At 53.1% G+C, this 27,651-nt stretch overlaps 2 protein-coding genes across 7 annotated transcripts in view; one reads left to right on the top strand and one right to left on the bottom strand.

Moving 5' to 3' along the window:
- Nucleotides 1-23,441, bottom strand: part of MYO7A (myosin VIIA) — a 99,438-nt gene extending 75,997 nt beyond the window's left edge. For 2 of the 6 annotated variants that reach the window (XM_079930710.1, XM_079930712.1), the window contains exons 1-3: nucleotides 16,077-16,103; nucleotides 10,729-10,842; nucleotides 6,636-6,788 (exon numbers count right to left, since the gene is read on the bottom strand). In XM_079930710.1, coding sequence (XP_079786836.1) covers nucleotides 6,636-6,788; nucleotides 10,729-10,827 — 252 coding nt within the window. In that variant the 5' untranslated portion in view covers nucleotides 10,828-10,842; nucleotides 16,077-16,103. Of the gene's footprint in view, nucleotides 1-6,635; nucleotides 6,789-10,728; nucleotides 10,843-11,681; nucleotides 11,694-16,003; nucleotides 16,009-16,076; nucleotides 16,104-23,326 lie in introns of those variants that run through there. The other 4 variants (XM_079930707.1, XM_079930711.1, XM_079930708.1 and 1 more) reach the window with 3 other exon arrangements.
- On the top strand, nucleotides 20,065-21,414 carry LOC307190929 (peroxisomal membrane protein 11B; the record flags this gene model as incomplete). The annotated part of the gene is made up of 1 exon (XM_079930445.1): nucleotides 20,065-21,414. The coding sequence occupies one exon, from the start codon at nucleotides 20,065-20,067 to the stop codon at nucleotides 20,842-20,844; it is 780 nt and encodes a 259-aa protein (XP_079786571.1). The 3' UTR covers nucleotides 20,845-21,414.
- Nucleotides 23,442-27,651: the final 4,210 nt, after the last annotated feature.

Here is a 27,651-nt window from a genome sequence, read left to right as displayed (position 1 = left end):
TCCCAGAGTGGAGGAGTTGGGTTGGTGAGGGGGGAGTGGAATGAAGCCATAAAGAGCTAAAGGGGCTGGGTGGCCCCCAGTCTCTGCAGCACTGCCCCTGTGCTGTGGGGGACAGAGTGCCTCCAGCCATCCCAGGCAGTGGGGACACACAGGCCAGACACACCTCAGAGAGCCTTCTGGGGGCTTTCTCTCCTCGGGCTCCTCTGCTAGGGCACCTACATGCAAAATTTCCTGCTGTGGGCCCTGCTACACAGGGGACACAAGGCCTGGCCCTCCTGCCACCAGGACACAGGGAGGCCCTCAGGGGTTACTTCTCCTTCCCTCCCCACCTCTCCCCACTCCAACTCAAAAAGGTCAGGCCCAGCTTATAAATGGTGACGGATCTATTGACATCTGGGCCCAGAGGGGTTGAAGAAAGATGTGACTGTGCAGCGGAGGCGACAGCCCTGCCCATCCCCTCCCACCCAGGGCCCAGTGCACCATACCAGAGCCCCAGTCACACCCTAGCAGCCTCGGCCCAAGGTGGCCGTGCAGGGAAGGCGCTGCTGCCAGCACCGCATGCCAGGGCAAGTGCCCACCCCGGGGGCAGGTGTGGCCATGCAAAGCTGCCCTGGGCTGAGCGCCCCAGACCCAGGCTTCTCTCCTGCCAGACATTGTCCTTTTGGGCCCCAGTGGACTCTCCTCTCCCCCTGGCTCTTCCTACCAGCTAGACTCTGGTAACCAGGTAGGAGAGACAGCCACAAGGAACATCCCTTTGGCAGATCACTTTGCTTCTCTAAGCTTCAGTTTGCTCATCTGTAAAAGGGAGATGGTTAACACCCACCTCCCAGGGCTGTCATAGAGACCAAAGGGCACAACCTTTGACAGGTGTCTGGTATAGAGTCAGCTGTCCACAAATGCTCCCTTCCTTTCTTCTGAATACTTCCCTAACAAAGCGATGCTCAACGACCTGGCCTCGGGCCAGCTAGGCTCCGTGCTGTCATTCAAGAACCCTTCCCTGAGGCACGTGGGGAGGCTGACAGCCACACGCTGGGTGGCAGGGAGGGAGAGCCTGGGGCCCTGGCAGCTTGCACCGAACACACGGATTCCTTGAGATTGGGGCGGTGGGGGGCGGGGGACGGGGGAGTGGAGGGCTCGTCAGTGGGGATCAAGCACAGAGGCATAAAAGGACAGGACACTTGGGAGGATTGCTGGGAAAAGGTCACCCTGGCAGCTGGGGCGAACGAAGAGCAGCTACAGACGCAGGAGGCAGAGACACTATTTCAGACCCAATGAACCGATCGACGGGGGGAGTCAGAGCCAGACCGGGGTGGCCCTGAGGACAGACCAAGCACAGGGCAAAGGGAACGCTGAGATGCCGCAAGCAGCCTTCCAGGGGCTCGGCCTGGACCCTCTTCTCCCCCTCACAGCTCCCATGGCCCTGTCTACTCTGCCCACAGCCCAGAGGGCCCTCCTGAGCGCTAGACCCCTCAGCCTCCTCCCCCACTTGACGTCCACCAGCCTGTCCAGATGGGAGCTCACTCTCCCCTCAACCCTGCTCCTCCTCTGCCTCCCGGCTCGGCCAACTGCACCATCACCAACCTTCACGGCCGACCTTCACAGCCGACCTTCACAGCCGACCTTCACAGCCGACCTTCACTGCCGACCTTCACCACGGACCTTCACCAGGGCGGACCTTCACCAGAGCGGGATGCCGGGAGGCCTCCCTCTCCTTCATAACAATGCACTTCACTCCATGGGCACGGCCACCTCCCCGGCCAGGCGCCTCCCCTCTGGGCTCCCAGCTTCCACACTGGCCCCTACAATCTGTCCTCCACTGGGAACCAGAGTCAGCTCTGAAAATCTGACTGTGTCATCCTCCTCCTGAAAACCCTCAGGAGATTCCCCATGGCCTCAGGACAAAGTCAGTATCCTTCCCCTGCCCACAGACCTCTGAGCCCTGGCCCTCGTTATCTGCATCCCACAGCCAGAGGCTCCCTCCATATTAAACCTTCTGTTAAAAGCACCAAACTCCGTCCCCTGCCCCCTCACCCAGCTAATGCCTGTTCATCCTTCAGGTCCAAACGGAGATGAGCGCTCCCCCCGCAGGAAGCCAGGCGCCCTCCTGTGTGACCCATCACAGCCTCCATGGTCCCCTTCACTTGGCCCCCGACTCCTCCATAATTCTGGTTCAAGGCCTCTGCCCCCCAGCCTCACTCCTCTCTCTACCTGGGGCCCAATACTGTGCATGGTGCGTAAGACACACTCAGCAAATGTTTGGCAAGTGAACGAATGAGTCACTAAATTAATGGATGAAGAAGAAATTCACTGCTGTCCACAGGAAACAGCAAGAAAAGGAGCTGAGGGGACAGGCCTGTCAGCAACACTGCGGCGGGCCTGCCTACGCTGACAGGAAGGATGGCCCGGGCTGGGGCTAGTGGAAAAAGCACACAGGTGTGAGGAGAAATGCTATCATTTGTGTAGAAAAAAATTTTTAATTATATATATATATAAAATTTAATATCATATATATCATATATATATAGTCTTTCTCTTAGAGGATAGATAAGAAGTGAGGAGCAGCGGTCATCTCTGTGGCAGAAGGAATATTTTCCAATCTGTAGCACATGTACCCATTTCAAACTAAATAATAAAAACGAAGCCTTTTCCTTCAGCGAGAGGACCCGGCCCAGCAGAACAAGGACACACCACCTGCCAGGAAGATCCCTGTCGGGCGCAGGACTTGCAGCTTCCAGGCCAGCTCTCTCTGTATTGTCAGAAGGCCCCTGTGAGATGTAGTCATGACGCCCCTTCTCAGTTGGGAGAACTGAGCCTCTGAGAAGGGGCGGGGCTTGCCAAGGTTGCACAGCAGATAAGCAGGGAGTGGGATGAAGGAGGGACCCTGGCACCAGAACCCCAGCTCTCGCCTCCCCACCTGGGCTCCCCCAGATCCCAGGAATTCACCTGTGAGACTGCGGAGCTGGCGGTGGGGGAGGTAAGAGAAGTGAGGGGCTTGGCCACTGCTGACAATGAGACCCAGGCCCATCCTGCCTTTCTCTGGGCCTTAGCACCCGTCCGTCCCCTGAGGTTCTAGGCACTGCTCCCTGAGGCCCTCTGGCTCTGTCTCTCCAAGGGTTCATGGTCAGCAGAGAGTTAATGTCCAACTACCCAGCACAGGCCTCTTCTCCAGTAATAAAGCCTGCCCTGTGGGCCCATGGGCTGGAGTAGGGAAGAGATAAGGATTATTCCCAAGACAAGGACATAGCACACAGGTCCCTAGGGGCCCCCAAGTCCCCAGGTGGAGTTCAAGGAGCCTCTCCTGGGCCAGAGACACACCCCAGGAGATATGGTAGGAATCCACCTCCTCCAGGAAGCCTCCGGGCCTGCTAGCCCTGGGGCCTCTCCCTTAGCAGACCATGGAGACCAAGACATACATCTTAGACACATACACCTTCCCAGTGTCACAGAGGCACCCACCCCATTGTGCCAAAGGGACGGCTGAGACCAGAAATGGGTGGGAACTCCCTAAAGGCAACCTGTCAAGACCTGGATCCAGGCACCCCAGCCCCCAGACCAGGGCTCCAGCCCATGTTTAGCATCAGCCCTGCCACCTGTTGCCCGCAAGACCCAGGGACGACCCCTGGCCTCTGGGACCACCCAGCGAGAGGTTGCTAGGTGTCCTCTGAAGGCTCTGCTCCATGTAGGGTGCCTCGGGCTGACTTACGGCCCTGGGGTGCTGTCCCTCACACACCTGGGGCCAGGCCAGCTGGAGCAGGCAAGCCCTGGGCAGACAGTCAGGGACAGAGCGTCCTCCGGGCCAAAGGCTGTGAGTGGCCGTGGTAATCTGAGGAAATCCTGGGCGTGTGGGGGTGTGCCCAGGGTAACCCAAGCCATGAAGTGACCAGGGGTTGCCATGGTTAGGGACAGGTATGGTTTCTGGGCGGGACAATGGCCTGGCTGCTTCTTCAAAGCCCTGCTCTAATCCTACTTCACGCACCCAGTCACAGAATCATAGAGTCAGAGAGTCATTTGAGCTGACTCTTGAGCCCTACAATTGTGGAGCACGGCTCCCCAGACCAACAGACACCCAGCATCTCAGGCCCACAGACTATCCAAGCTGGGCACCTTCCAGGCGCCACGACTTGACTTCCAGCCATGAGTCTCTGAAGGAGAAAGACAGCTCAGACACCTCGTGTGGGCTCCACCCCCGTGCCCTCCCACCCTCACCCGAAAATCAGTCAGAAAGGCTACTAGTGAAACTTCTAATGAGGCAAACGGTGCAGATCCCAGCGTTCTCTGGAGAATCCACAAAACTCTAGAATTCTTTTCTTTGATCCCACAGTCAACCTAGGTAAGGCCTAATGTTCAGGCTGATTTCTCTGCCGGCTGCCAGTCTACCCTCAAAACTTCACAAACAAGATTCACTGATCTCGGACTGTCTGAAGTTTTTTCCTCCTCTCTCCCTTTTGAATCCTGTGTTTGCCTTTGTTCTTTGATTCAGTCTACCAACCGACTCCCTCACTTACAAAGAACCAGTTTGCCGGCAAAATCACTAAACTACGCGCAAAATAACCAACTACATGCCTCTGAATTATTCTTAGACATTGTCCGCGGGGTCCCTGGTGGAAACAACTCCCACCTCACTCAGCTCCCGCCTGTGAAGCTCACCCCCGAAAGGAGATTCAGGACGTCAGCTCTGCAGTGGCCTCCCTGGGCAGGCAAGTAGGTAGGCTCCCACTCACCTCCAGACCCAAGTGTCAGACTCCACCCAGGCCTGGGTGGGTGGCCATGGAGAGCCCCTGGACCATCCTGTGTCCACCTGCTGTCCAGAGAGAGGAGGGAGGAGGGAGCCGCCAAGAACTGGGGTGCAGACACCAGTGGGTCCCATGGGATATCTCTGGCCTGGGCTCAAGTCCTAGCTCCCCCCCGCCATTGTCTAGGTGACACTGCTCACATCTGGAGGTGCCATTGTGCCCTGCCCCCTGGGTGAGGAAAGGAGTGAGAGGGGCTTTGTCGGTACTAAGGGTCTCCCTGAGAAAGCTGCTTGCTGTGCCAATGCAATCAACGCACGTCAAGGGCCCAAGCACAGCCTCTTCTTGGGAGCTCAAAGCTACAGAAGGACCCAGAGTGGGGAGGCTGGCAGGGGGCCTCCCGAGCAGCTGAGGCACCACAATTCCAGGACTTCTGAGGGCCCGAGAGTTCCTTGTTGTGCTTCCTCAGGTTCCCTCAGACTCTCCCAGCTCTGTCTCCCTGGCTCCCCTTCACAGTCTGACAAATCACTCACTTGGCACCGTCCTGCCTCAGGCCTTCTGTTCGTGAAGTGTCCCTTCCTGAACGCCATCTCCACCAGCGGCCAGGAGGTGACCTGGGAGCGAGACCTCACTCCTACAGACTCTGCGGAACCAGCTCCGCACCCCTCTCAGGCACTTATCACCCCACACCTCCCCTGAGCGTGCCCAGCCTGGGGACCTGGCTCAGGGGGCTCCCTCCTGCTCTCTCCTTGTTGTACACCCACAGCTTCCTTCACCCCTGAGCTGCTTGGGCACACAGCTCTGGGCCTGGCTAAGCCTTATAGAGCCTAAGTTTCCCTGTCTGTAAAATGGGACTAGGTCAGCAGTTCTCAGAGTGTGGTCCAAAGACCCCCGAGGGTCCCAGAGACCCTTTCAGGAAGTCCATAAGGTCTTGTCTTCTCCACCTCCATATCTGTGAGGCCAGATTTTCTTCACACACTTCAGTCAACACAATGTCACATCAGTCTGGATGTGAAGCAGGAATCGGGTTGTCTTCTATTGAGTCAGATACTAAAAATATTTGAAAAAAATGTAAAACAATGCCCCTCTTCTTACTAATTGTTTTATGTTGGCAAATACAGTTATTTTTCGTAAAAATACATTATCCTGTAATGGATTTTTTGTGGTTACTTTTAAATGTCTCAGTTAAATTTCTAATATGTTAAATATCAATAGATACAACCCACATAAACAAAAGCTCTTTGAGGTCTGCAATAATTTTTAAGAACATACAGCATTCCTGAGGCCAGAAAGCGTGAGAATCTCTAGACTAAATGATCCTGATGGGCCCTTCTTGTTCTCATGGTCTCTCAGCTCACCTCTTGGGATCAGCTCACTCCTGGCTGAGTGAGATGCTCTTTATTTGTCCTCTTGAGTTTCAAGGTGGGGAAGTGTGTGTGTGGGGGGGGGGGGTGTATGACTGGTTCTAATTTCAAGGGTTTGGGGGATCAAGGAGCATGTCCAGCCTCCATCCCCTTCAAGAGGACACAGACTTCCAACCCATCCCCTCTTGACTCTGAGGACCCGTGGCAGGTCCTGACCCCACAGCAAACCCAGGGAGAGCAGCAGATCCCCCATCTCTGGGCAAAGCACTGAGCCTCTCACCGTCCCCTCCCTGGTCTGGCCTCCCGGCGGTTTCAGCCCTACGGAGGCACATGAACCCCTGGAAAAAAACCTCCCCATTCTCCAATCACAGACCACACAAGCCACAGCCCAAAAGAGAGGATGAGCCACAGACCCGAGCGGCTGTGGGCGTGGGCTGAGTCCCTGGTCCCCAGTGGCCAGCTGCAGAGGCTGGGCAGGGCTGGCTGCAAGTCAGAGGGACTGCGAGTGGGCGGGGCTGCTGGCAGGCGGGGCGGCACTCACGTAGATGAGATGGTCTCGGTATCTAATGAGCAGGTTGCGCAGGATGCCAGCTTCATTGAGGTCCCCCAAGCGGATCATGTCCTCCACGCCGTGGACCGACGTGGGGTGCATGGGCTTGATGTGCCTGGCATTCTGCGGGGAGATCCAGTGTTCCTGCGGGGAGGCACAGTGGCTAACGTAAGCTAGTTGCGTCCTCCTGGCTGCACTTTGCTAGAGAACAGTCCCGGGAGGGACGGGAACCCCGGGTACCTGCGACCCCATAAGGGCCTCTCCTGCGGCCAAACACTATCATTTCTAACATCTATGAGGACGTTAGCGCCCACCCCTACCCTTCATGGACCACTCTTCCTCCTCTTAGGGGATTCTCTCTGCAGACCTAAGAGGTGGGCATGGCAGGGATTTTGGCCTACCTCATGGTTGTCATAAAGGGGATTAGTCTCTCCAGTCACCTTACAGGATGGAGTGGAAAGTGTAATCACTGGAGTTAGACAGACTTGGCTTCAAATCCAAACTCCGATAAACAAAGGCACAAGAATTATTCAGATAGTGCAGTATTTCCTGCTGCCACGGGGGGCAGATGGTTGCACATCTGGGCCATAGCCTTTGTTCTTTCAACAAGTTTGTGAAGCCGTGGTTTCCTCTGACCTCCCCCAGGTGGTCTCCAGCACCCTCTACTCACAGCCCCAGCTTCTCAGAGAAGTGAGAATCTCTCCTGTGCTCTGCACTGTGGCTACAACCTGAGTCAAAGCCCTCTGGGGCCCCCTCCTTGTTCCCAAATGCCGGAACCCTGGGAGCCTCAGGACCAGGCAGAAAGCTGACTGGTTCCCCAGGCTGGGGTCGGTGCCTCCTCTGGGCTCCCACATACCCTAGGTCTCCCATTGCAAGGCAATGGTCACTGCCACTGTCGGAGCGCAGTTCTGGCCCTGACCCCTCCATTTTCCCCAAGGCTGGTTCCATGTCTGCTATACGCCTGGTTCACAGTGCCTCATATAGGGGCCAGGCACAAATGACGTGGCAGGGGATCCCCGATGAGACAGATGGCCGGCTGGGGACTACTAGGAACCAGACTGAATTAAAAGCAGAGTCCTAGTCATGGAGAGACCCCTATTCCAGCCCCCTCACATCACATGAGAAAATAGGATCAGAGGACCACGGCCCTCAGAGAGGTGAGGGGCAGGCCAGCGATTGCTCATGACTCCAGTTTCCCTGGCATTTCACGGCATCTCCTGGGCCAGGGCATTACATTCCAGGTCAGGCCCTCAGACAGCCCTGACGTGAATGTGCCTGGTGGTGAGATCAAAGAACCTGCCGACTTTCCAATCCCGTGTGGAACATTCCTCTCTCCCACCCTATTTCTTGATAAAAGCTGATCCAATTGGAAAATTCCCTTTCCCTGACTCGGTCCTAAGCCCTGGAGTGGGCCAGAGGGGAGAGGACGCTGGGCAGGCTGTCTGCCTCCCCCGCTCGACCCCAGCCTCTGGTCCCATAATTCCTCCCCAAGACACTTCCGCACAGAGTTAAGAGGTGGCTCAGCCACTGCAAGACCTGTAGCCCTGTGCACATCACATTGCTTTCCTGAACCTCTACAACCTCATCTGTGAAATGGGAATGAGATTAACAATCCCTTTTTCTTGGAGATGTTGGGAGGGTTAATTGATACAATAATGGCCAACCTCTGTTTCACTCCTGCCAGGTCTAAAAAGCGCTGGTGCCTGATAATTGCTCAACCAGTGCTGCGTATTATCACTTTAATGTTTTCCAGTTTTTGTTGCAAAAGAGATGTATGTTCTCATTTGTTTCTCTTAACATCTCATCATGGAATTACCAGTCCCGTCTTACAGTGAGGAGTCACATTGGAGAGGTAAAGTGGCGTGCTCAGTTAGATGGCAGAGCTGAGCCTTTCCCCGCCCCTTTCCTGCATGGAAGGTCGCCCGGCTGAGGTCAGCAGCGCTCAGGTCAACGTCCACAGACACCTACAGCACAGACCAAAGTGTAACCAGGGCAGAAACTGAGGCCTGGCCCTGAAGGCATACCAGCGAGAGACAGAGAGGGAACATGGCCAATTCTAGGGCCTGGGGGCACATTTGGGAAAGAGCTGGCCTGGCACTGAGCTCAGAGAGGCAAGGACCACGTGCTCTGTAGAGGAAGGGAAGGAGGGGTACATCTGCCAATGAGAACAGCCTGGACAAAAGCAGAGCCTTAGGACTCCAGTGAGGACGGAACCATGACCTTTCATTCATTCAGCAAGTCTTTACAGAGGACCTTCTCTGGGAGACCTTTTGTTGTGCTCTGGGGAACCAGATGTGATTCATCTGGTCCCTGCCCTCAAGCTGAGGGAGTCTGTGGGCAGACAGAAGGGTCAAAGATGATGGCCTGGAGGTGGGGTAGGGGGAGGGATGGGAGTAGGAAAGGCTGGTGAAAGGGGAGGCCAGAAGCCGCTAGGGGTCCAATGCCACTGAAGCAAACCCAGCCCCCTAACCTGCCCCCAGCCAGCCAGCCACATCCCTCCCCCCTCTGCAGCCCCCGTTCTCAGGGGGCAAGTGGGAGGGGACCTCTGGGATCCGGTGACACAGTTATGGGACACCATCTGACATGCAACATGACCCAGATGAAACTCAAGCCTGCAGGCAGAGTCCCTGGGCCCCACCCCTGGGGGTCCAGGCTAGCCTGTGGGCCTGTGTGTGCTCCAGCCAAGTCCGTGTCCCCCTTCTGAGGCTGCAACCTCACAGGGGCTTCCTAGAAGGCCCTGGAACTGGAGCCTCTGGAATGACGTTGCAGGCCCTCCATTTCTAAAAGCTCAGGGGACGAAAGTGTGGTTAACAGAACCTGAGCTCTAAGCTGCCACTGAGATGCTGGGAGAGGAAACGCCCACACAAAACCCAGAGGTCCCGGGTCCTGACCCCAGCACCATCATCCACTAGCTGGGTGACTCGTCCTGAGGGTCCCTCTCTGGACTCCAGTTTCCCCTTGGGGTAACAGTTGCTGTTCTCCCTGCCTTTCACAGACACTGTGAGGACCTAAAGATAGAACTTCGGTCAAAGGGCTTTGCAAACCCCAAGGCGGGTATCCCCGGGGGCTGCAGGGATAGCAGTGATGTCCCTGCCTCCTCCACGTTCAGTACCAGGCCTCCAGCGTCCTGAGCCCTCCCCTGGCGCTCAACAGAGCCTTCTTCTCCAAGTCACTGCACCCTCTTCCACCCCCATCAAACTAAGAGGCTAAGATGGGGACTGTCTCTGTGCCCCCAGCGCCGGCCACAGCGTCAGGCACAACCCAGGTTACGGTGGAACCTAATGTCTCTGGTCCTCCATGTCCCCACTAGGCTGTACATGTGCCCCTGCCGCATACACACATGCCATGCACACGCACACATGTCCAGAGTTCCCAGGCTTCCCCTCTGGGCCCTCATCAGGGCCACCTCCTCTAAGGCAGGACCCTGACTTAAGACCTTTTCTTCCCTCCCCAAGGCCCCACTCTCACTGTCTATTAAACTTACACTTCCTGTGGCCCTTTTCTTCAGGGCCACAAGAGATAAAGTATTCAACTGTTAGACTAATTCCAGGGCAGCGTCGGGGTGGACAGTGAATTCGTGTGATGCCGTAACCCCACAGAACGAGAGCGGGCGTTTTCAGACCCCCTCACCCTCTTCTGAGGCATTCACGTGTGATCTCACATATGAATCAATAACCCTGTGAGGGTTCAGGAGGGAAAGAGATTTGGCCAAGGTTGCATAGCTGGCAAGTGGGCAGGATGGGATTTGAATCCAGTCTGTCTGACCCGAAAGCACCCCTGTACCTGAGGAGCTCCCAGTCCGGTGCCACCTCCTGCCCCACTGTACACACCGGTATGCCCACACAGACACACATTTCTAATACCAGGCAGAATGGACTGAAGTGCTGGTGGAACTAGAACAGGTAGCCTGGGGCAGAAGGGGAGGCTCCCTCCCACGGGGGTGATGGGGAAAGCTCCATGGGGGCAGGGGGCTCTGAGAGGCAGAAGCGGGGCACAGGCACTGCCTCCATCCCCCTGAGGCAGGTCACCTGTCAGCCTGGGTCCCCCCCAAGGCCTGGGGACGGGGTGGCCACGGGCTACTCACATTGCCTTCATCGTCCACCACCTGGATCTGCCCAGAGTCACAGAGCTTCACCACTGCCCCGATGGGCACATCAAACTCCTGCCCGGATCTCAGGTCCATCCAGACATAGTCCCCCTGCGGGTGAGAGAGGCCCAGGCCAAGTGAGCAGGGAGGGGGATCAGGTACTCCTTCCAAGCAGTCCTGTGCCCACCCCTCCACCCCCAGAAGCTCTTGTGCCAACCACAGAAGAGGGAAGAGAAGGGAACTGGCACTGTGGAAGCCATGGTGCCAGGGCCGGGGCTGGGCACGATGTAGTGTCATCAATCCCTCCTCTGGGGCAGCTGTTACTGTCCCCAATTTATAATGAGTAAGCAGAGGCTCAGAGAGGGGAAGAGCCAACACCACACAGCTGGGCAGCTTCAAGCCCAGGCCTGTCCAAAGCCCTGACCTCTCCCCAGGACGCTACAGCCCACACATGTACAGCAGACTCATTGAAGTTTAGGCAGAAACACTTCCCCTCTGTCCTAAAGGAGGCGGACCCCCAGGACATTCAAACAGCCTCTGTCACCTCCTTGGTCAACAGTCACAGTTATGACTTCCCTGCAGTGATGCTGCTCTGTGCCAGGCCCCATGATCTATGTGGGCATCGCTCTCAGCCACACTGTCTCCTGGCTTGTGGGGACATCCCGATCTGGGGCCAGGGGACCATTATATTTGTGTCCCCTGCAGCGTTCAGCAAAGGGCCTGGCTCCCACTACACGCTCAGTAAGGGTTCGCAGAAGCCAAGTCTACAACCCAGAGTCAGAAAATGGACTTAGAACAACCACTTTCAGCACTGATGCGTTCAACATGCATGTACTGAGCACACACTGGGTACAAGGCCCTGATGCATCTAAATGCTGGGGATCGAGCAGTGAGCATGGAGTCCACATTCTAGTTGGGAGGAGACAGAAAACAAACAACTGAGCAAGTACACGGTCACTTGGGATGGCGGTAGTGCTGTGATGGAAGTGAGCACACTAACACTGGAGAAAGACAGAGCCGGCCAACCGGAGACTCATTCGCCGGAGAAGCCACTCTATGAAGGAAACCTCTGAGCTGAGACCTGAAGGGCGAAAAGCAGTCAGGCTAGGAAAGAGCAAGGGTAGAAATCTGGGCAGCGGAAATGATAAGTGCAAAGGCCCTGAGGCAGGAAGGAACCGCAAAGAGGTGGTTGTTGCAGGACCTGATGAGAGAGAGAGATGGGCAAGATTCAGGACTCATAGACTCTCATTGGCCTGGAGGTAAAAGTTTGAATTTTATTCTAATCTTTTTTTTTTTTTTTTTTTGCTGTATGCGGGCCTCTCACTGTTGTGGTCTCTCCCGTTGCAGGGCACAGGCTCCGGACGCACAGGCTCAGCGGCCATGGCTCACAGGCCCAGCCGCTCCGCGGCATGTGGGATCCTCCCGGACCGGGGCACGAACCCATGTCCCCTGCATTGGCAGGCGGATTCTCAACCACTGTGCCACCAGGGAAGCCCTTATTCTAATCTTAATAAAAGTATTTTTTTGGGGTGGTTCCCAAGTTCCCCAGAAGGGTAAGAGAACCTAGACATCCTAATAAAAATATAACTTCCTATCAAGCGGCAGTTAAAAGCATAACAGTTGCTAGAACTGATTCACAATGAAATAAGCCCATGGGGATGGCCCAGGGGAAACAGCTCTGGGCTATGAGACTGGGATCCAGGACCCACTTGGCCTCCAGTAAATCGCTGACCTCTTTGAGCTTCAGTTTCCACATGCCTCAGTGAGGCGTGGGCTTGGTGAGTCCCAAGGCCAGCTCTTCACTGTTTCAGCCTCCTCCTGTTCCCATCAGAACCAACTACTTTTCAGCCACAGCCGCCATTATGGGCCTTCATTTCATGGGAGGTTAGCACATGTTAGAAACAGACTAGCTTCAAACCCAAGCTGTCTCCCAGAGAAAGTGAGAAAAATTGGAGAGCATCTGGGATGGGAGAACTCATGCGTTTGCTGAGCATCTACTGTGTGCCCAGGCTGCATGACTGCTTCCCATTTAATCCTCACGACTGCTTTAGTCCCAAGTCCAAGCTGTGCTTCCGGCCACACTCCTCGCCCTCTCTAAGCGCCAGCCCAGGACCACCTGACACAGTCCTGCTCAGGCTGTTCTGTTCCAACTGCCCCCAATCTCACCCCACCTTTCCACTGAGTGGACACCCAAAGCAAATAGCAACTCTTCCCTGGCCCCTCCTCACTGCCGCACCTTCCACCTCCTCCCCAATTCCTAAAGAGTTAGTTCATTCATTCAGTACATATCTGTGGAGAGTCCGCTGTGGGCCAGTTTCACTCCAGACCCTGGGGCCAGAGCAGTGAACAGAGGGGAAAGCAGAGGGCCTAGTAAGGGCCGGCCCAGGTTGGAGCTAGATGAGGGGGCGCTTGGAGGATATGGGCAGCACCAGGGCACACAGGGCCCTGGGAGCCATGGACAGACGTTGGACTTTCTTTCAAGTAGGACAAGTAGCCACTGGGAGGTTTTAAAGCAGGAGAGAATGGCATAATGGATTTACATTTTCAAAACTTCCCCCTGGCTGCTGTGTAAAGAACACAGGCTCTCCTCCAGTCTTCGGGGCCCCTGGGCTTGCCCCTTAACAGCCAGCACCACTCTGGGTCATCACCATGGGTGTCCACTCCCCACTAGCCTGCAGCCCCGTGAGGACAGGGCTGGTCTGAGTCTTCCTGGTGACTCCCCAGAACCAAAAATAGAGAAACAGTTCTTCTCTCAGTGAGACAGAGAATCAGAATGTGAAACAGCGTGTATGTGAGCATGTGTGTGAGTAGGTAAGAGGGAGCATGTGACAGAGTTCGTGTGTGAGAGAGAGAAAGAGAGAGACTACCTGATTCCCAGAGGCCAGCGGTGGCGGGCAGTGGCACCAGGACGTTGCTCTATGCAAACTCAATACCCCTGCAACAGGAAGCAACTTCCATGCTTCCCTGTAATTAACTGTCTCATTGACCCTTATGACAGTGCTTAGGCAGGGCACTTTCTCTCTACTCCATCTCCTCAAAGAGGTCAAGAAACATGCCCAAGGTCACATGGGTGTTTTGTGGTAGAGCTGGGAATGAAGCCCACGCCTGGCAAACTCCAAATTCAGTGCTCTCTCCCTACATCCCCTGGGCCCCACCCTGAACCCAGCTCTGCAGGCAGAAAGGAAGCACTGATAGGGTCCCTGGCTGAAGATGGTTTGTGGACCCAAAAGGCAAACTGGACGCTCCAGCTAAGGGCAGCAAAGCAAACAGAAATGTCTAGAACCCTCCTAGCCAAGGACTGTCACCAGGAGGGTGGCGACTTAACTTTCTCTTCTCTTGGTCTGAACTCGAGGAAAGAGGCTAAAATGGCAGCTAAGAGGCTTCAGGGAGGAATCTGGGGCCTGAGAACCTCTGAGGGGGACAGTTCCCATGGTCCCATGGAAAGCACTTGGGGCATCAGAATGCAGCTGTGTTGTAAGGGTCCCCATTTTACAGGTGAGGAAACTGAGGCTGAAAGCGAGAAAGGGATTTGGCCATAGTCACTCATCAAATCAGTGACTGATGAGACTGTGAGCATCTGCAGGGCAGAGCCTGAACCCAAAACGGGGTAGGTCAGGAATCGCTGGATGCGTGAAGGAAGGAGCAGAGGAAGGAAGATGTAAAAGAACATGACACTTTTTTGAGGGGCAGGAGAGGGGAGGAGAGGAAAGGGGCACTGGGCTCAGGTCTAACCCCACCAGCCCCTCCCCACAGCCGATTCCAGGCAGCTCATGACTGTATCTGGCCCCATTCTTACCACTCCACTGTGAGGGGTGCCCCACTAGGGACCTCACCCGGAATCAAAAGTTCCATTTGTGTAGACACCTGCCTCTGTGTGGCTGTGTAACCTGGGGCAAGTTCCAGCTTCTCTGCTGTCAGTTGAGTGGTTCCCAGCCCCAGAACGGTGAGTTCCTAGATGGCTTTGCCTAAATGTTCTCAAGGGTACACCACAACCCTCGTGGGGGCTTCCTCCAGGGAAGCTGGCCCACATCCACAATGAACACAAGGTAAAGAGTTCTGGGTTCAGGTCCCAGTTCTGCCACTAACGCTGTGTGACTCTGGGTAAGTCTTTCAGTCTCTCTGAGCCTTAGAGTTCAACAACCTTAACAGGAAAGGAGTCAGTGCTTGTGAAGATGAGAGACCCATGCAAAGGGAAGTTGTCTTTGATGTCCACCCACCTTCCCTCCTAGGCATGAGCCCGGGATCAGATCAATATCAACTCCCCACAGGGCTTTAGCCTTACATGCCTCTTTCCTCCTCTGGGGCAGGGCCTGAGGTTCAGTCCCCGTTTGTGCAATGAAAAGGAGTCTGTCTCAGGACACTCCCCCCACCCTCACTTATCCTCATAGTCACTCCGGGACATTGGTTACATTAGCCCCATTTTCACAGGTGAGAAAGACGGGCCAGCTGACTTGCCAGGGGCGCCAGTGAGCAAGGAAGTGTCTGGTTGCTAATCTTCGGTGGAGGAGGGGACCCGCGGGCCATGCTTTCCTTCTACCAGCCGGTCAGCCAGTCCACAAACGTCTCCCCGAGCCCCCTCCGTGCACCTGGAGTCACCCCCTGCTCTGGACCCAGGCAAGGGCAGGGAAGCCCCTTCCCAGCGCTGGCCCATCCACCTCCCGTTTTCCAGCTGCACAAGTTCCCCGCCCAGGCAGGGGCAGCTGGGGGCCAAGTTCCCCCCGGGCGTCTAGGGCCGCGCGGCACCAGAGGGCTCAGGTGTGCGTGCACCCTGGGGCTTTGCGACCCTGCGGCCCGCCTGGCTCCAGACAGGCGGGGAAACCGAGGCCCAGGACCGGGTCCGCGGGGCGCGTCCTCCCCCTCCCGACCCGGGCCTCACCGGCAGGACCGCGTATGTCTTCAACGCCTGGTTCAGGCTACGCAACAGCGCCCACTTGCCCGGCTGCTTGGCGCACGCCTCGGCAGGGTCGCCGGGGTCAGCGGCGTCCTCGGGGCTGGCGGGGTCCGCGGGATGGGCAGGGGGCTCCATGGCGCGGAGGGCCTAGCGGCGGCTACGGTGGCAACACGTCTCGAGCTCCCTAATTCACCTAATCCCGTGCGCGCCGCCCGCCGGGGAACCCTAAACCCGGCCATCTGCCGCGGGCCCATGGCAACGGCGGCTTAGGTGACGCCCGCTGGCGGGAACGAGGAGGGGGCGCCCGCGCCGCCCCAGCCCCCTCCCATCCTGGCGCGACCCCAACACCCAGCATCGTCGGGGATTCCGGGCCCGCCTCACCAGGACCTCTGCGAACGGCACCCAGGAAACGAGATGCGGGGCCTCGGCAAAAACGAGGCACCTGGAACCTCACCTTGACCGCAGTTTTGGAGAAAATCAGTATGTTTTCTGCGGAAAGAAACGTGGGGATGTTATGGAGTGGAACACAATAAACTTCGTAAATTTTTTAAGACTAAAGGGAAGGTGCGTCAAAGATCTTTCTGGCCCACTGGCTGCCTCTGGGGAATGAGGGCAGATAAAAGCCTTGAGGTTGGGAGGGGACTTTATGGGGAAAGCCCTGGAAGAGTCTCTGGTCCTCACCCAGCCTCTGAGGCCAGCCAGCTGGTGATCTCCAGGTCGAAGAGGAGGCACTGAGGCCTAAAGGAGGGGCATCCCCTCATTCCCCAGGACAGCAAGTCACCCCTAATGACTCAGAGCTCACCCCACAGTGGGCGCCAAGCTGGGCTCCTGTGTCCTGGCAGCCACACAGGACTGGGTGCCAGCCTGGGTCCATGCTGGGCTGCAAGCCACAGTGGCCACTGTCCCATCCAGAAGGCGTGGAATGCCCAGGCCCTATGACTCCTCCTACACCTGCCTCCTCCTCTCTCCCTACTTATCTTTATCCTCTCCCCTCTTTTCTCCTATTCTCTCTTCAAGGTCTCATTTCTGGCCCTCAGCGTTGCCTGAAATCCTGGAAGACCCAACTTTCTGTTCTAGAGGAGCAAACCACAGCGGGGAGTAGAGGGAATGACAAGGAAGCAGACAGTGATACCTCACACAGAACTCGGAGCTGCCCCTCTGGACCTGGGCTTCCTTCTACACGCCGCCCCCCCCTTTTCCAGCCTCGAGGACCCAGCGCTCTGCCACCCAGCACACAGATGACTGTCGGCAATGATTCCCACCCATTTCCTGTGCCCTCTCAGGGGCCCTGCTCTCAGAAGGGGTCCTTTCCAGAGTTAAGCCCAGAACAAGCACACCTACCCCTGCCCACCCTCCTAGGAGAGTCCGTGGGGACAGGAACCAGACCCTCAGACCCAGGGAGGTGCTAGAGTTGGGCTTCGAGGCATCCTTCCATCTGTCTATTTAAAAAACCTTCACAGGGACTCCCCTGGTGGTCTAGTAGTTAAGACTCCGCCTTCCAATGCAGGGGACATGGGTTCAATCCCTGGTCAGATCCCACGAACTAAGATCCCACGTGCTGCAGGGCAACTAAGCCAGCACGCCACAACTACTGAGCCCAAGAGCCACAACTAGAGAGCCCATGTGCTCTGGAGCCTGCATGCCACAACTAGAGAGAAGCCCACACACCGCAACGAGAGATCCTGCATGTTGCAAATAAGACCCAACACAGCCAAAAATAAAGAAATATTTTTAAAATTTAAAAAAACCAAAAACCTTCACAGGCTCAGGCTAAAGCTTAGGGGACACCGTCCTCAGAGCTTCCAGCCTGGGGGTGGACAAACCCAGACACAGAAAAGGATGGTACCACCAGATAAGGGACAGATTAACCCTGGAGAGACAGGATAGAATGGCTCCTATGAGATTGGACTCTGGAGCCAACACCAGTTCAATGATGACAAGGCCATTCACATGCTGTGTGACCTTGGGCAAGTTCCTCAACCCCCATGTGCTTTTGTTTTCTCATTTGTCGGATAACAGGATAACAGTACCTCATTAGGTGCTTGTGAGGGTTAAACAGGTCGTGTGTAACTCACTCAGATCGGTGCCTGTTAGAGCAAATGCTGTGTGAGTGTTAGTTATTATTAACTGAGCAAGTCATGTTGTTGTGGTGTTGTGATTATTTAGGCAGATACGAGGGAGAAGGGTGTTCCAGAAAAGAAAACAGCAAAGCACAGAGAAGCAGAGGTAAAGAGGAAGAGATGGTGAAACAAGTCTGGTGGATGGAGAGAGGCCCCATGAGAGAGACCTAGTAAAGTACTGAGAGACTGGCCCTCCCTGACCCAGACCCACTACTCAACACCCTGCACCCAGGCCACCCCTGAGATGAAGCCTAGGAGTAGGTCCCTTCCCTGCAGGTGGCTGCACGCCAGGTCTGGAAGGCAGGTCTAATGCCCCTGGGACCCACTCTGGCATCACACCAGACTCTCTCCCAGAGCCAGGGCTCACTGCTCCCCCAGCCTTGTCTCCTGCTGCCTGGCCACACAGGACAGGGCCTCCTACCTTTGCTTATGCTGAGTCCTCTGCTAGGAATGCTCCACCTCCACCATACTCTTCCCTGCCCCCACTTAGCCACCAAGGCTCCACTTAGCTATGTGCCTCCTGGTCCCCACACCTCACTACCTTCTTTTCTCCTCCCTTCATGCCTCACACCCATAGTGCTGCTGTCACCTCCACCATACCACCATCTGGTCCAATTCTGGCCACCCATATTACATATGGGGAGACTGGGGTTCAGAAGGGGCAAAAGGACCTATCCAAGTATACATAGCAAGCTGGAACAGAAAAGCTTTCAGGAAATAACTGTGCCAGTTGTCATCAGCAAGTGATATCAGCAAAGAGTAGAGAAGTCTGCCAAGAACTCTACAGAAACACCAAAAAACATAGCAAAAATTGTCAGAGTCAACTTTACTGGAACTCTAGAAAATATGCAAAGGTTTACAGTAACCATTTGAACATTTAAGGAAGAGGAAGATGACTGAAACCCCACAGGAGAACTTTGTGGTACTTTAACCTACCCATCCTCCCTCACCCCCCACCTTGAGGATGGCAGCCTGTATCCCTGGTGTGGGTTTTTGGGGTCAGAGGGAGCAGAATAGACCTTTTTATCAAAGAATTTTGATGGTTTTAACCTGTCTGGGAGGCCCCTGAAGGAATAATGCTAAAGGTTTGTCTTTATTCCCTAACTAGGGACCCCAGGGTAGAGAAGCAGCTATGGAGGGCATTGGTCAAAAACATCCAAAGGCAAATGAACTACCACCTGGGGAAAAAAATAATCAGCTGGAGCAAACAATAGACACTCCAAAAAGCCTGGAAGAAAGGCAGGGGAATGAGATGCACCAGGGAAAAAGGGCTTTGTAAAAGCTTCAGCATATACTGGGGAATCTAGAAGACCACGTACACACCCAGGGTTGGACAAATGTTCAGAAAAAGTATGAGAAACCCTAAGCTCTCACCTCTGACTGACTTCAAGCTCCATGCAGACAGGGAGTGAAGGCTAAGTCAGAGTTGTAAATGTCCTGACTGAGCATTGAAGTCATGCGCCAACGTACACACAGCCCAACTGCAAAGTCTGAGATTGTTTTTATTTGTTTTGTTGTTTTTTCCAGGGGTTTTAGAGACCTCAGTGACCACACACAACAAAGAATCTAGTCTTCACACACACACACACACACACACAAAATAGTTTAGAAAAGTCACTCAACAAAATTACAATTCACAATAAGCAGTAACAACAAACCCTGGGGAGGGGGAGAATCTGACTTCTGGAGTTATCACATTATAGTAATCAAAATGTCCAGTTTTCAACAACAATAACAAAAAAAAAAACCTATGAGACCTACAAAGAAACAAGAAAACATGGCCCATTCACAGGAAAAAAAGAAATTAATAGAATCTTTCCCTGAGGAAGCCGAGACACTGGACTTAATAGACAAAAACTTTAATCAACTGTTTTAAATATGCTCAGAGAACTGGAGAAAACCAGAACAACATCTCACCAAGTACAGGCTATCAATAAGGAGACAGGAATTATAAAAAGGGACCAAATAGAAATTCTGGAGTTGAAAAGTACAATAACTGATATGAAAAATTCACTAGAGGGGTCATCAGCAGATTTGAAAGGGCAGAAAGAAGAATCAGCAAACCAAAGATAGCTTAACTGAGATATCCAGGCTAGGGAGCAGAAAGAAAAAAGGATTAAGAAAAATGAGCTGAGACTAAGAAACCTACAGGACACCATCCAATGGACCAATATATGCACAATGGGAATCCCAGAGGGAGAGGAGAGAGAGAGGCAGAAAGAATATTCGAAGAAATAATGACCCCAAATTCCCCAAACTTGATGAAAGATATGAATCTACACATCTAAAATGCTCAATAAGGGAGCCGGGGCTGCCGCTGTCATGGACGCCTGGGTCCGCTTCAGCGCTCAGAGCCAGGCCCGGGAGCGGCTGTGTAGGGCCGCCCAGTATGCTTGCTCCCTTCTTGGCCATGCACTGCAGAAACATGGGGCCAGTTCTGAGTTACAGAAACAGATTCGACAACTGGAGGGTCATCTGAGCCTAGGGAGAAAGCTTCTACGCCTCGGTAACTCAGCAGATGCCCTTGAGTCAGCCAAACGAGCTGTGCACCTATCAGATGTTGTCCTGAGATTCTGCATCACTGTTAGTCACCTCAATAGAGCCTTGTACTTCGCCTGTGACAATGTCCTGTGGGCTGGAAAGTCTGGACTTGCTCCCCGTGTGGATCAGGAGAAGTGGGCCCAGCGTTCATTCAGGTACTATCTGTTTTCCCTCATCATGAACTTGAGTCGTGATGCTTATGAGATTCGCCTACTGATGGAACAAGAGTCTTCAGCTTGTAGTCGACGACTGAAGGGTTCTGGAGGAGGAGTCCCAGGAGGAATTGAAACTGGGGGACCTGGGGGTCCAGGGGCTCCAGGAGGAGGTCTGCCTCAGGTGGCTCTGAAGCTTCGGCTCCGAGTCTTGCTCCTGGCTCGGGTCCTTCGAGGTCATCCCCCTCTCCTGCTGGATGTGGTCAGAAATGCCTGTGATCTCTTCATTCCACTGGACAAACTAGGCCTGTGGCGCTGTGGTCCTGGAATTGTGGGACTTTGTGGCCTCGTGTCCTCCATCCTGTCTATTCTCACCCTAATCTGCCCTTGGCTCCGACTCAAGCCCTGATATTCTGGTACAGGCTAAGGAGGGGATCTGAATTGGTGAGATGGAATTTTAGATTGTCCCCGTGTACTGGCCTCATTCTAACTCCACTCCTTGGTTAAAGCTAAAATCCAGAGATTTGGGAGTAAGAGGGAGGAGCTTTGGGGAAGATGAGGTGAAGAGAGGTGACTTGTGAAGTCACTTGGATGAGTCACTTGTTCAGATCTGCTAGAACTTTTGTTCTTTTCCTCCTTCATTGCATTGTCTGTGTCTCTCTTGACTCTTTTTACTGTCTCTTAAGTCTATTTAAGGTTCTGTCTCTGTATCTCTTTTGTACCTTCTCAGTCCCTGTCATAGGAATTTAATCAGCAGGATTACTTTTTGGTATGGGAGGTAGAAGGTATGGTCTATAAGGTTCTAACTGCCTTCTTCTTTTTCCTCACAAAGGTGACTTGTGGCTGTTATTTTCCCCTTCAGACTCCAGATTTAATTTTGAAGGCTTGATGTCCCAGTGGACTCTTCCCACATGCACCAGAAGTAGTTTCATGCTTCCTTTTCCTCTCTCATGTCTACCTCACCAAGCTTTCTCATGATTTGCCCTTTCCCTCCACTCACACCTGCAGGTTTCTGCTTACACTTTGATTTCAGGGCCTTGTTCTAGCCTTTCCATACCCCTTCTTTGCCTATCCAGAATGATGCTATGTTTAGCATCTTGTTGTAAATACTGTATAGTGATTCTGTGTAAATAGCTGAGGCCCAAGCCCATGATGGATAGCAAAGCCTTCCAGGTTAGCAAATTAAAGATCAATTTGCTCATTGAAAAAAAAAATAAAATAAAATAAAATGCTCAATAAATTCCAGGTAGGATAAACTCAAAAAGATCCTCACTGAGACACATTATAATCAAACTATCAAAAGACAGACAAAAAGAGAATCTTAAAAACAGTGAGAGAGAAGTGACTCATCATATACGAAGGATCTTCAATATGATTAATTGCTGATTTCTCATCAGAAACCATGGAGACCAGAAGGCAGTAGGATAATATATTTAAAATGCAGAAAGGAAAAAAATACATTTCCAACAAGAATTCTGTATGTGGCAAGAATATTCTTCAACAGTGAAAGAGAAACTAAGACATTCCCAGATAAACAAAAACTGAGGGAGTTGGTAGCTAATAGACCTGCTCTACAAGAAATGCCAAAAATATTCCTTCAGGCTAAAATTAAATGGCACCAGACAGTAACTCAATGCCATACAAAGAAATAAAGAACCCAGTAAGGTAACTACAAAGGTAAATATAAGAGCCAGCCTTATTGTTATTTTTGGTTTGTCACTTCTTTTTTTTCCTATGTGATTTAAAAGACAAATGCATAAAATAACAATTATAAATCTATGTTAATGGGCACACAGTGTATAAAGATGTAATTTCTGACAATAATACTGTAAAGAGAGAGTGATGGAACTGTATAGGAGCAGCGTTTTCATGTACTATTGAAGCTAAGTTGGTGTTAACCCTCACTAGATTGTTGCAAATGTAAGGTGTTAATTGTAAACCCCAGAGTAACTATTAGGGGGGAAAAAAAAAAATATATATATATATAGAGAGAGAGAGAGAGAGAGAGAGAGAAATGAATGAGAAGGGAACCAAAACAGTAGAGTGGGGGAAAAAAATCAAACACAAAAGAAGGCATCATAAAAAAAGATACAAATGCACTTAAATATAAAACAGAAATAGACCCACAGAGATAGAAAACAAACTAACTACGGTAACCAAAGGGGAAAGTGGGGGAGGGATAAGTTAGGAGTTTGGGATTAACAGATACCCACTACTATTTATAAAATAGATAACCAACAAGTACCTACTGTATAACCCAGGGAACTATACTCAATATTTTGTAGTAACCTATAAGGGAAAAGAATCTGAAAAAAAATATATATATATATATATATGTATATAACTGAATCACTTTGCTGTACACCTGAAACTAACACAACATTGTAAATCAACTATACTTCAATTAAAAAAAGACGTCATTATAGAGGAATTGACAGGGGAAAGATATGACATATTAAAAAAAACAGCAAAATGGAAGAAGTAAGTCTTTAAATGGAAATGAATTTAACTCTCCAATTAAAAGGTAGAGGTCGGCAGAAAAGGTTTAAAAAAAATAACACATGATCCAACTATATGCTATCTACAAGAGACTCACTTTAGATCCAAAGACACAAATAGGTTGAAAGTGAAAGGATAGAAAAATATACTCCTTGAAAACAGTAACCAAAAAAGAGCTGAGGTGGCTGTACTAATATCAAACAAAATGGACCTTAAATCAGGAATTTTCACAACAGACAAAGAAGAACATTATATTTTAATAAAAGACTTAACCCAACTGTTATCAACAGTCCACAGATTTATCTTCAAACTTCACTCTGATCCAGGAATCTGGGCAAAGTACATCTAGTCCCTACACTGGCCTCACCACAGAGCCAGAAATCACATCTTACCGAAGCACAGCAGACTTCCCTGAGGTCCTAAAGAAGCGGGTCACGTGTACCACAGATCTCTGGGTTCTCACAAGCACCAGCTGGCCTTGCAACGTGGGGCAAGTCCCTCCTGCTGAGACCACAGCCCCCCATCTGTATGTGAGGGGCTACCACGACAGCCTCAGAGCCTTCCCTGACATCACCACCCCACCCTGCCGTACCGCCGGCGGGGCAGAAGCCTCCCCCATCCCCAGGCTCCCTCCCACCCTACTCCACCCCCAGGACTCCTGCTATCACGGTTCTGCTCATGGGCACCCTTGCTGTGTTTCGGAGCTGCCTCTCCCTTTGGTCTGGAAACTCCTCCAGGACAGGGAGCAGTCAATTTATCTCTGTACCCTTTGTGCCCTGCCCGGTACAGAGAAGGGGCTGAGTGCCACTTTGTTGGGTGGGTGAGTGAGTACTTGGCTGAAGGAGGTGGCTTCCGGCACACTAGGAACCTCCAGACACTCCCACCTACTCCCAAAGCCATCAACATGATGGGTCTGCCCAGCCTACCACAGGGTGCCTGGGAAAGAGCTCACGCTCTGCAAATGCCACCCAGCAGGGGAAGTCTGACCTCCTCCCCTGAGCCCTGTGCCTGCTCCTTGTGCCACAGCCCTGTGCCCTACACAGCAGCCTCTTCCCAAGGTCTCTTCTCCCTGCATGCTGCCCCCCTCACCAGCATGGCTCCCTATCCTGTCTGGACCTGCCCCAGCTCATGTCTAAATTACCCTATCTGGGACATATATACGTTGCCAAATGTAAAATAGATAGCTAGTGGGAAGCAGCCGCATAGCACAGGGAGATCAGCTCGGTGCTTTGTGACCCCCTAGAGGGGTGGGACAGGGAGGGTGGGAGGGAGACGCAAGAGGGAGGAGATATGGGGATATATGTATAGCTGATTCACTTTGTTACACAGCAGAAGCTAACACACCATCGTAAAGCAATTATACTCCGATAAAGAAGTTAAAAAAATAAATAAATAAAAGCATAGCTGAAATTAAAAAAAATTAAAAATAAAAATAAATTACCCTATCTGGGCTTCAGTTTCTTCACCGGCAATATCGGCACAAAGATCCCTACCCGACAGCCTTACGGCGATAAAATGAGATCATGTATAGAGAGTACCCGGCACACAGTAGGACCAATGTGGATGCTACTTTTGAAGAATTAGAACCCTCAACAAATGAATAACATTTTTTCATAATGAAGAGATTTGGATTCTGAGCACAACTTATGAAAGTGTTCTCTGTGCCTGGTACTCTGTGGGGCTCAGATAGGCTGGCATGATGGATGAATGGAGGGAATGAGGGAGGGATGGGTGAGTATCTGTCACTGATATGTCCCACACTGGGCCACTCTACACACGGGGCAAGAAACATCATATTCTCTGAGGTCTCCTCAAATAATTTATCCCAAATAAATATTTATGCCCAGTAAAGTAAAAGAGAGAAAAGAATGGGAAATTCTCATACACAGGAACACTACTGATATGATTTTAGTAGTGGTCGCCGCGGCCGTTAAACTCTTTTGAGCTGTGTCCAGCACTGGGTTGAGCGTTGTACATGTGTTACGATATTTTGTTCTCCAACATCCCTTTGAGGTAGCTTTCATGCTCGCCCCAGCCCCTCGGACAAAATGAGGGTGAAATCACAATCGTTCATTCGTTTGGCACAGAGCTCCATCTCCGCGGGTGCTGGCGCTGGAGCTGAGGAGGCCGTGGGGAGCAGGATGAAGGCTGTTCCCCATTTCTGGGCTCACCAGGACGCCCCAGGAAGGCAGGGGAAGAAGGTGGCGTGCGGTCAGACTCTAGTGCGCGCAGAGGAGGGAAGGGTCCCAAAGGGAGTCGTGGCCACAGCGAGGACTTAGAAGTCAGTCAGAAGAGGGACCAAGTGCTCGGGCAGACCGACCGTCTTTCAGGACAGGGAAGGCGTGGCGGGAGGAGGCGGACCTGGTAGGCAGGTGAAAGGCAAGCGCTCTGACTGAACCCCTCATGGCATTTCATCTTCACAGCAACCATCCTGGGAAAGGAGGGTTTTTATCCTCGTTTTACAGATGAGGAAACTGAGGCTCAGGAAGGCTGAAGGACGTGCGTGCCCCAGGTCCGCACACTTATCAACAGCAAAGCCCAAGATGAGCCCAGGGCTGCGGGCTCTGCCTGTGGAGCTGCGTGGCTGGCTGGCTCCCCAGAGCTGGGACTTCATTCAGGACCAAAGAAGTAACAGAAATGTGCTTTCTGTGTGAGGGGTGGGCAGAGCCAGGTCCACCTGCAGATACCTGCTCCCAGCAGAGGCTGCCAGACGAGATGGGCCAGCGTTCAGGGGGGCTGGTTGGAGGCGGGTGGACAGCAAGTCAGAGGCCTCCCGAGGGAAAGCGGCTGTGGGAGCTATGAGTGGCCCAGGCCCTCCCTCTGGGGTCTGCAATTGTCCCCATCCACCCAGCCCCGCCTGCAGCCCAGGCCCTGGCACCCAGCAAACACTCAGTGACAGTGACTTTTCCTTCTGTTTTTGGTCTTGGCCATCTCTGATGGGCCTTTGAAGAGACTCTCAGGCCGAGGGGCTCTAGGAGGTGGTTCCTCCAGCCCCAGGACAGAAGACTGTCTATCCTGATCCTGCCCTGACGCCTGCCTTCTCACACACACACATATACATAACTCACACTCAAACACGCAGCTGCAGGGCACGGCTGCCCATTGGTCCCACATGGTCCTGGAGGACATGAAGCCACTGGCCAAGCCTCCACAGCACACAGCCCTACCAGCCCAAGGGCCTGGTGCCAGGCCGACCTGGCTCAGGGCCCACATTCCTGAATCTGGAGACCAGGAGCTCATTAGAGTTTCAGGCTGATCACGGGGAAGGGCTGAGGGTCAGGGGCCACTGTGGCCCTGGGAAGGAAGGGGGGCTGGAGGACTCAGCCGGGGGCAGCACCTCTGCTTCTTCCCCATATTATCCTCGGAGCCTGTAGCTCTGGCTACGTCATCCCCCCTTCACTTCTCCCCAGTCAGGCTCAAGGCCCTTCCTGGTCTGGCTTCAATAGACTTGCCAACTTCGTCTTCCCTTTCTCCAAGGGCTTCTCTACATCTGGGCCTTTGCACATGCTGTTCCACTGCCTGGACTACCTGGGGATTCAGAGATGTGTATAAATAAGTAATTTCTGACCAGTGGGGTGAGTGCAATGAGAAAGGGAGGCCCCAACAGACACATCACAGGGAGAATGGGCCCTGAGAGAGTCAGGGAAAGTTTCATACCTGGGTTTTGAAGCATAGATAGGAGTTTTCTAGAAGAAAGGATTAGGGAGGGGATTCTACAGCTAAGAACATGGATAAGAGAATATGGGAGAGGGAAGGATGAGCCACCCAACAGGGTTATTCCTGATAGAAGGATGAAGGAGCCCTCACCTGCTGAAGAATCACCATTGTCCTTGGTCAAATGCTCCTACTGCCCGCCTGGCCAGACACAGTTCTGCAGGGAGAGAGACCATGTCAAACCTCTGAGCCAGCCAGCCCTGGAAGCACTGAGCCTGGCTGGGTCACCTGGGCTCTTCCCAAAGCCCCAGCCCCTCCTCCCTGAGGAACCCTCCCTGGCTTCTCTCCCTCTGGCCACAGCCCAGCCTGCGTGACCTGAGCCTCTGCCACCATCACCAGTTCCACTGCCCAGAGCAGCTGAGCTCCCTTTTTACTACTGTTATTCAGAGATTCCCAAAGGGCTCCTAAGAAGTAGAAAGTCCAGCCCCCTCCCCTGGACATATGGGCAAAGGGGCCAGAGAGGGACCAAGGCTTGCCAAAGGTCACACAGCAGGACAGGACAAATTCAGGATTAGGACTTGGTCTCTGGCCACCCAGCTCAGAGCTGCCCCAGGAGTACAGGTGACAGGGACAGCCTGGCCCAAGAGGAGGGTCAGGCTGTACATGACCTGCTCATGACACGACGTGCCTAAAACCCTTCCAGAGCACCCCCGGCCTTCAGGATGGGGGCTCTAATCCCTCCCCCATCTTGCGCTTAAGGCCCAGCACTATGCGTCTCAGTCTTGCCTCTCTCTGCTTTCTTCCTTCCCCACCCCTGCCCTTGGGCCGTTCTCAGCACTCACTCTTCCTGAAATATGCTGGCCCTTTTTATACCTCTTAGACTTTGTATACACTGGACCCTCTGCCTGGAATTCTGACTAATAAATTCCCACCTATGCTTCACGGCTCAGTTTAGATGGTACCTCCTCCAGGAAGCCTTCCCTGACTGTCCCCAGGCTGCCAAGAGCCCCAATATTTCCCTCTATCCGGCCCTGACTATATGCGTTTGTTGTCTGGTCAGGGT

Source organism: Stenella coeruleoalba, assembly GCF_951394435.1.
Source record: "Stenella coeruleoalba genome assembly, chromosome: 8".
Taxonomy (NCBI): Eukaryota; Metazoa; Chordata; class Mammalia; order Artiodactyla; family Delphinidae; genus Stenella; species Stenella coeruleoalba.
Note: the sequence above shows the minus strand (reverse complement) of the source record. Positions and strands in the feature narration are given on the sequence as shown.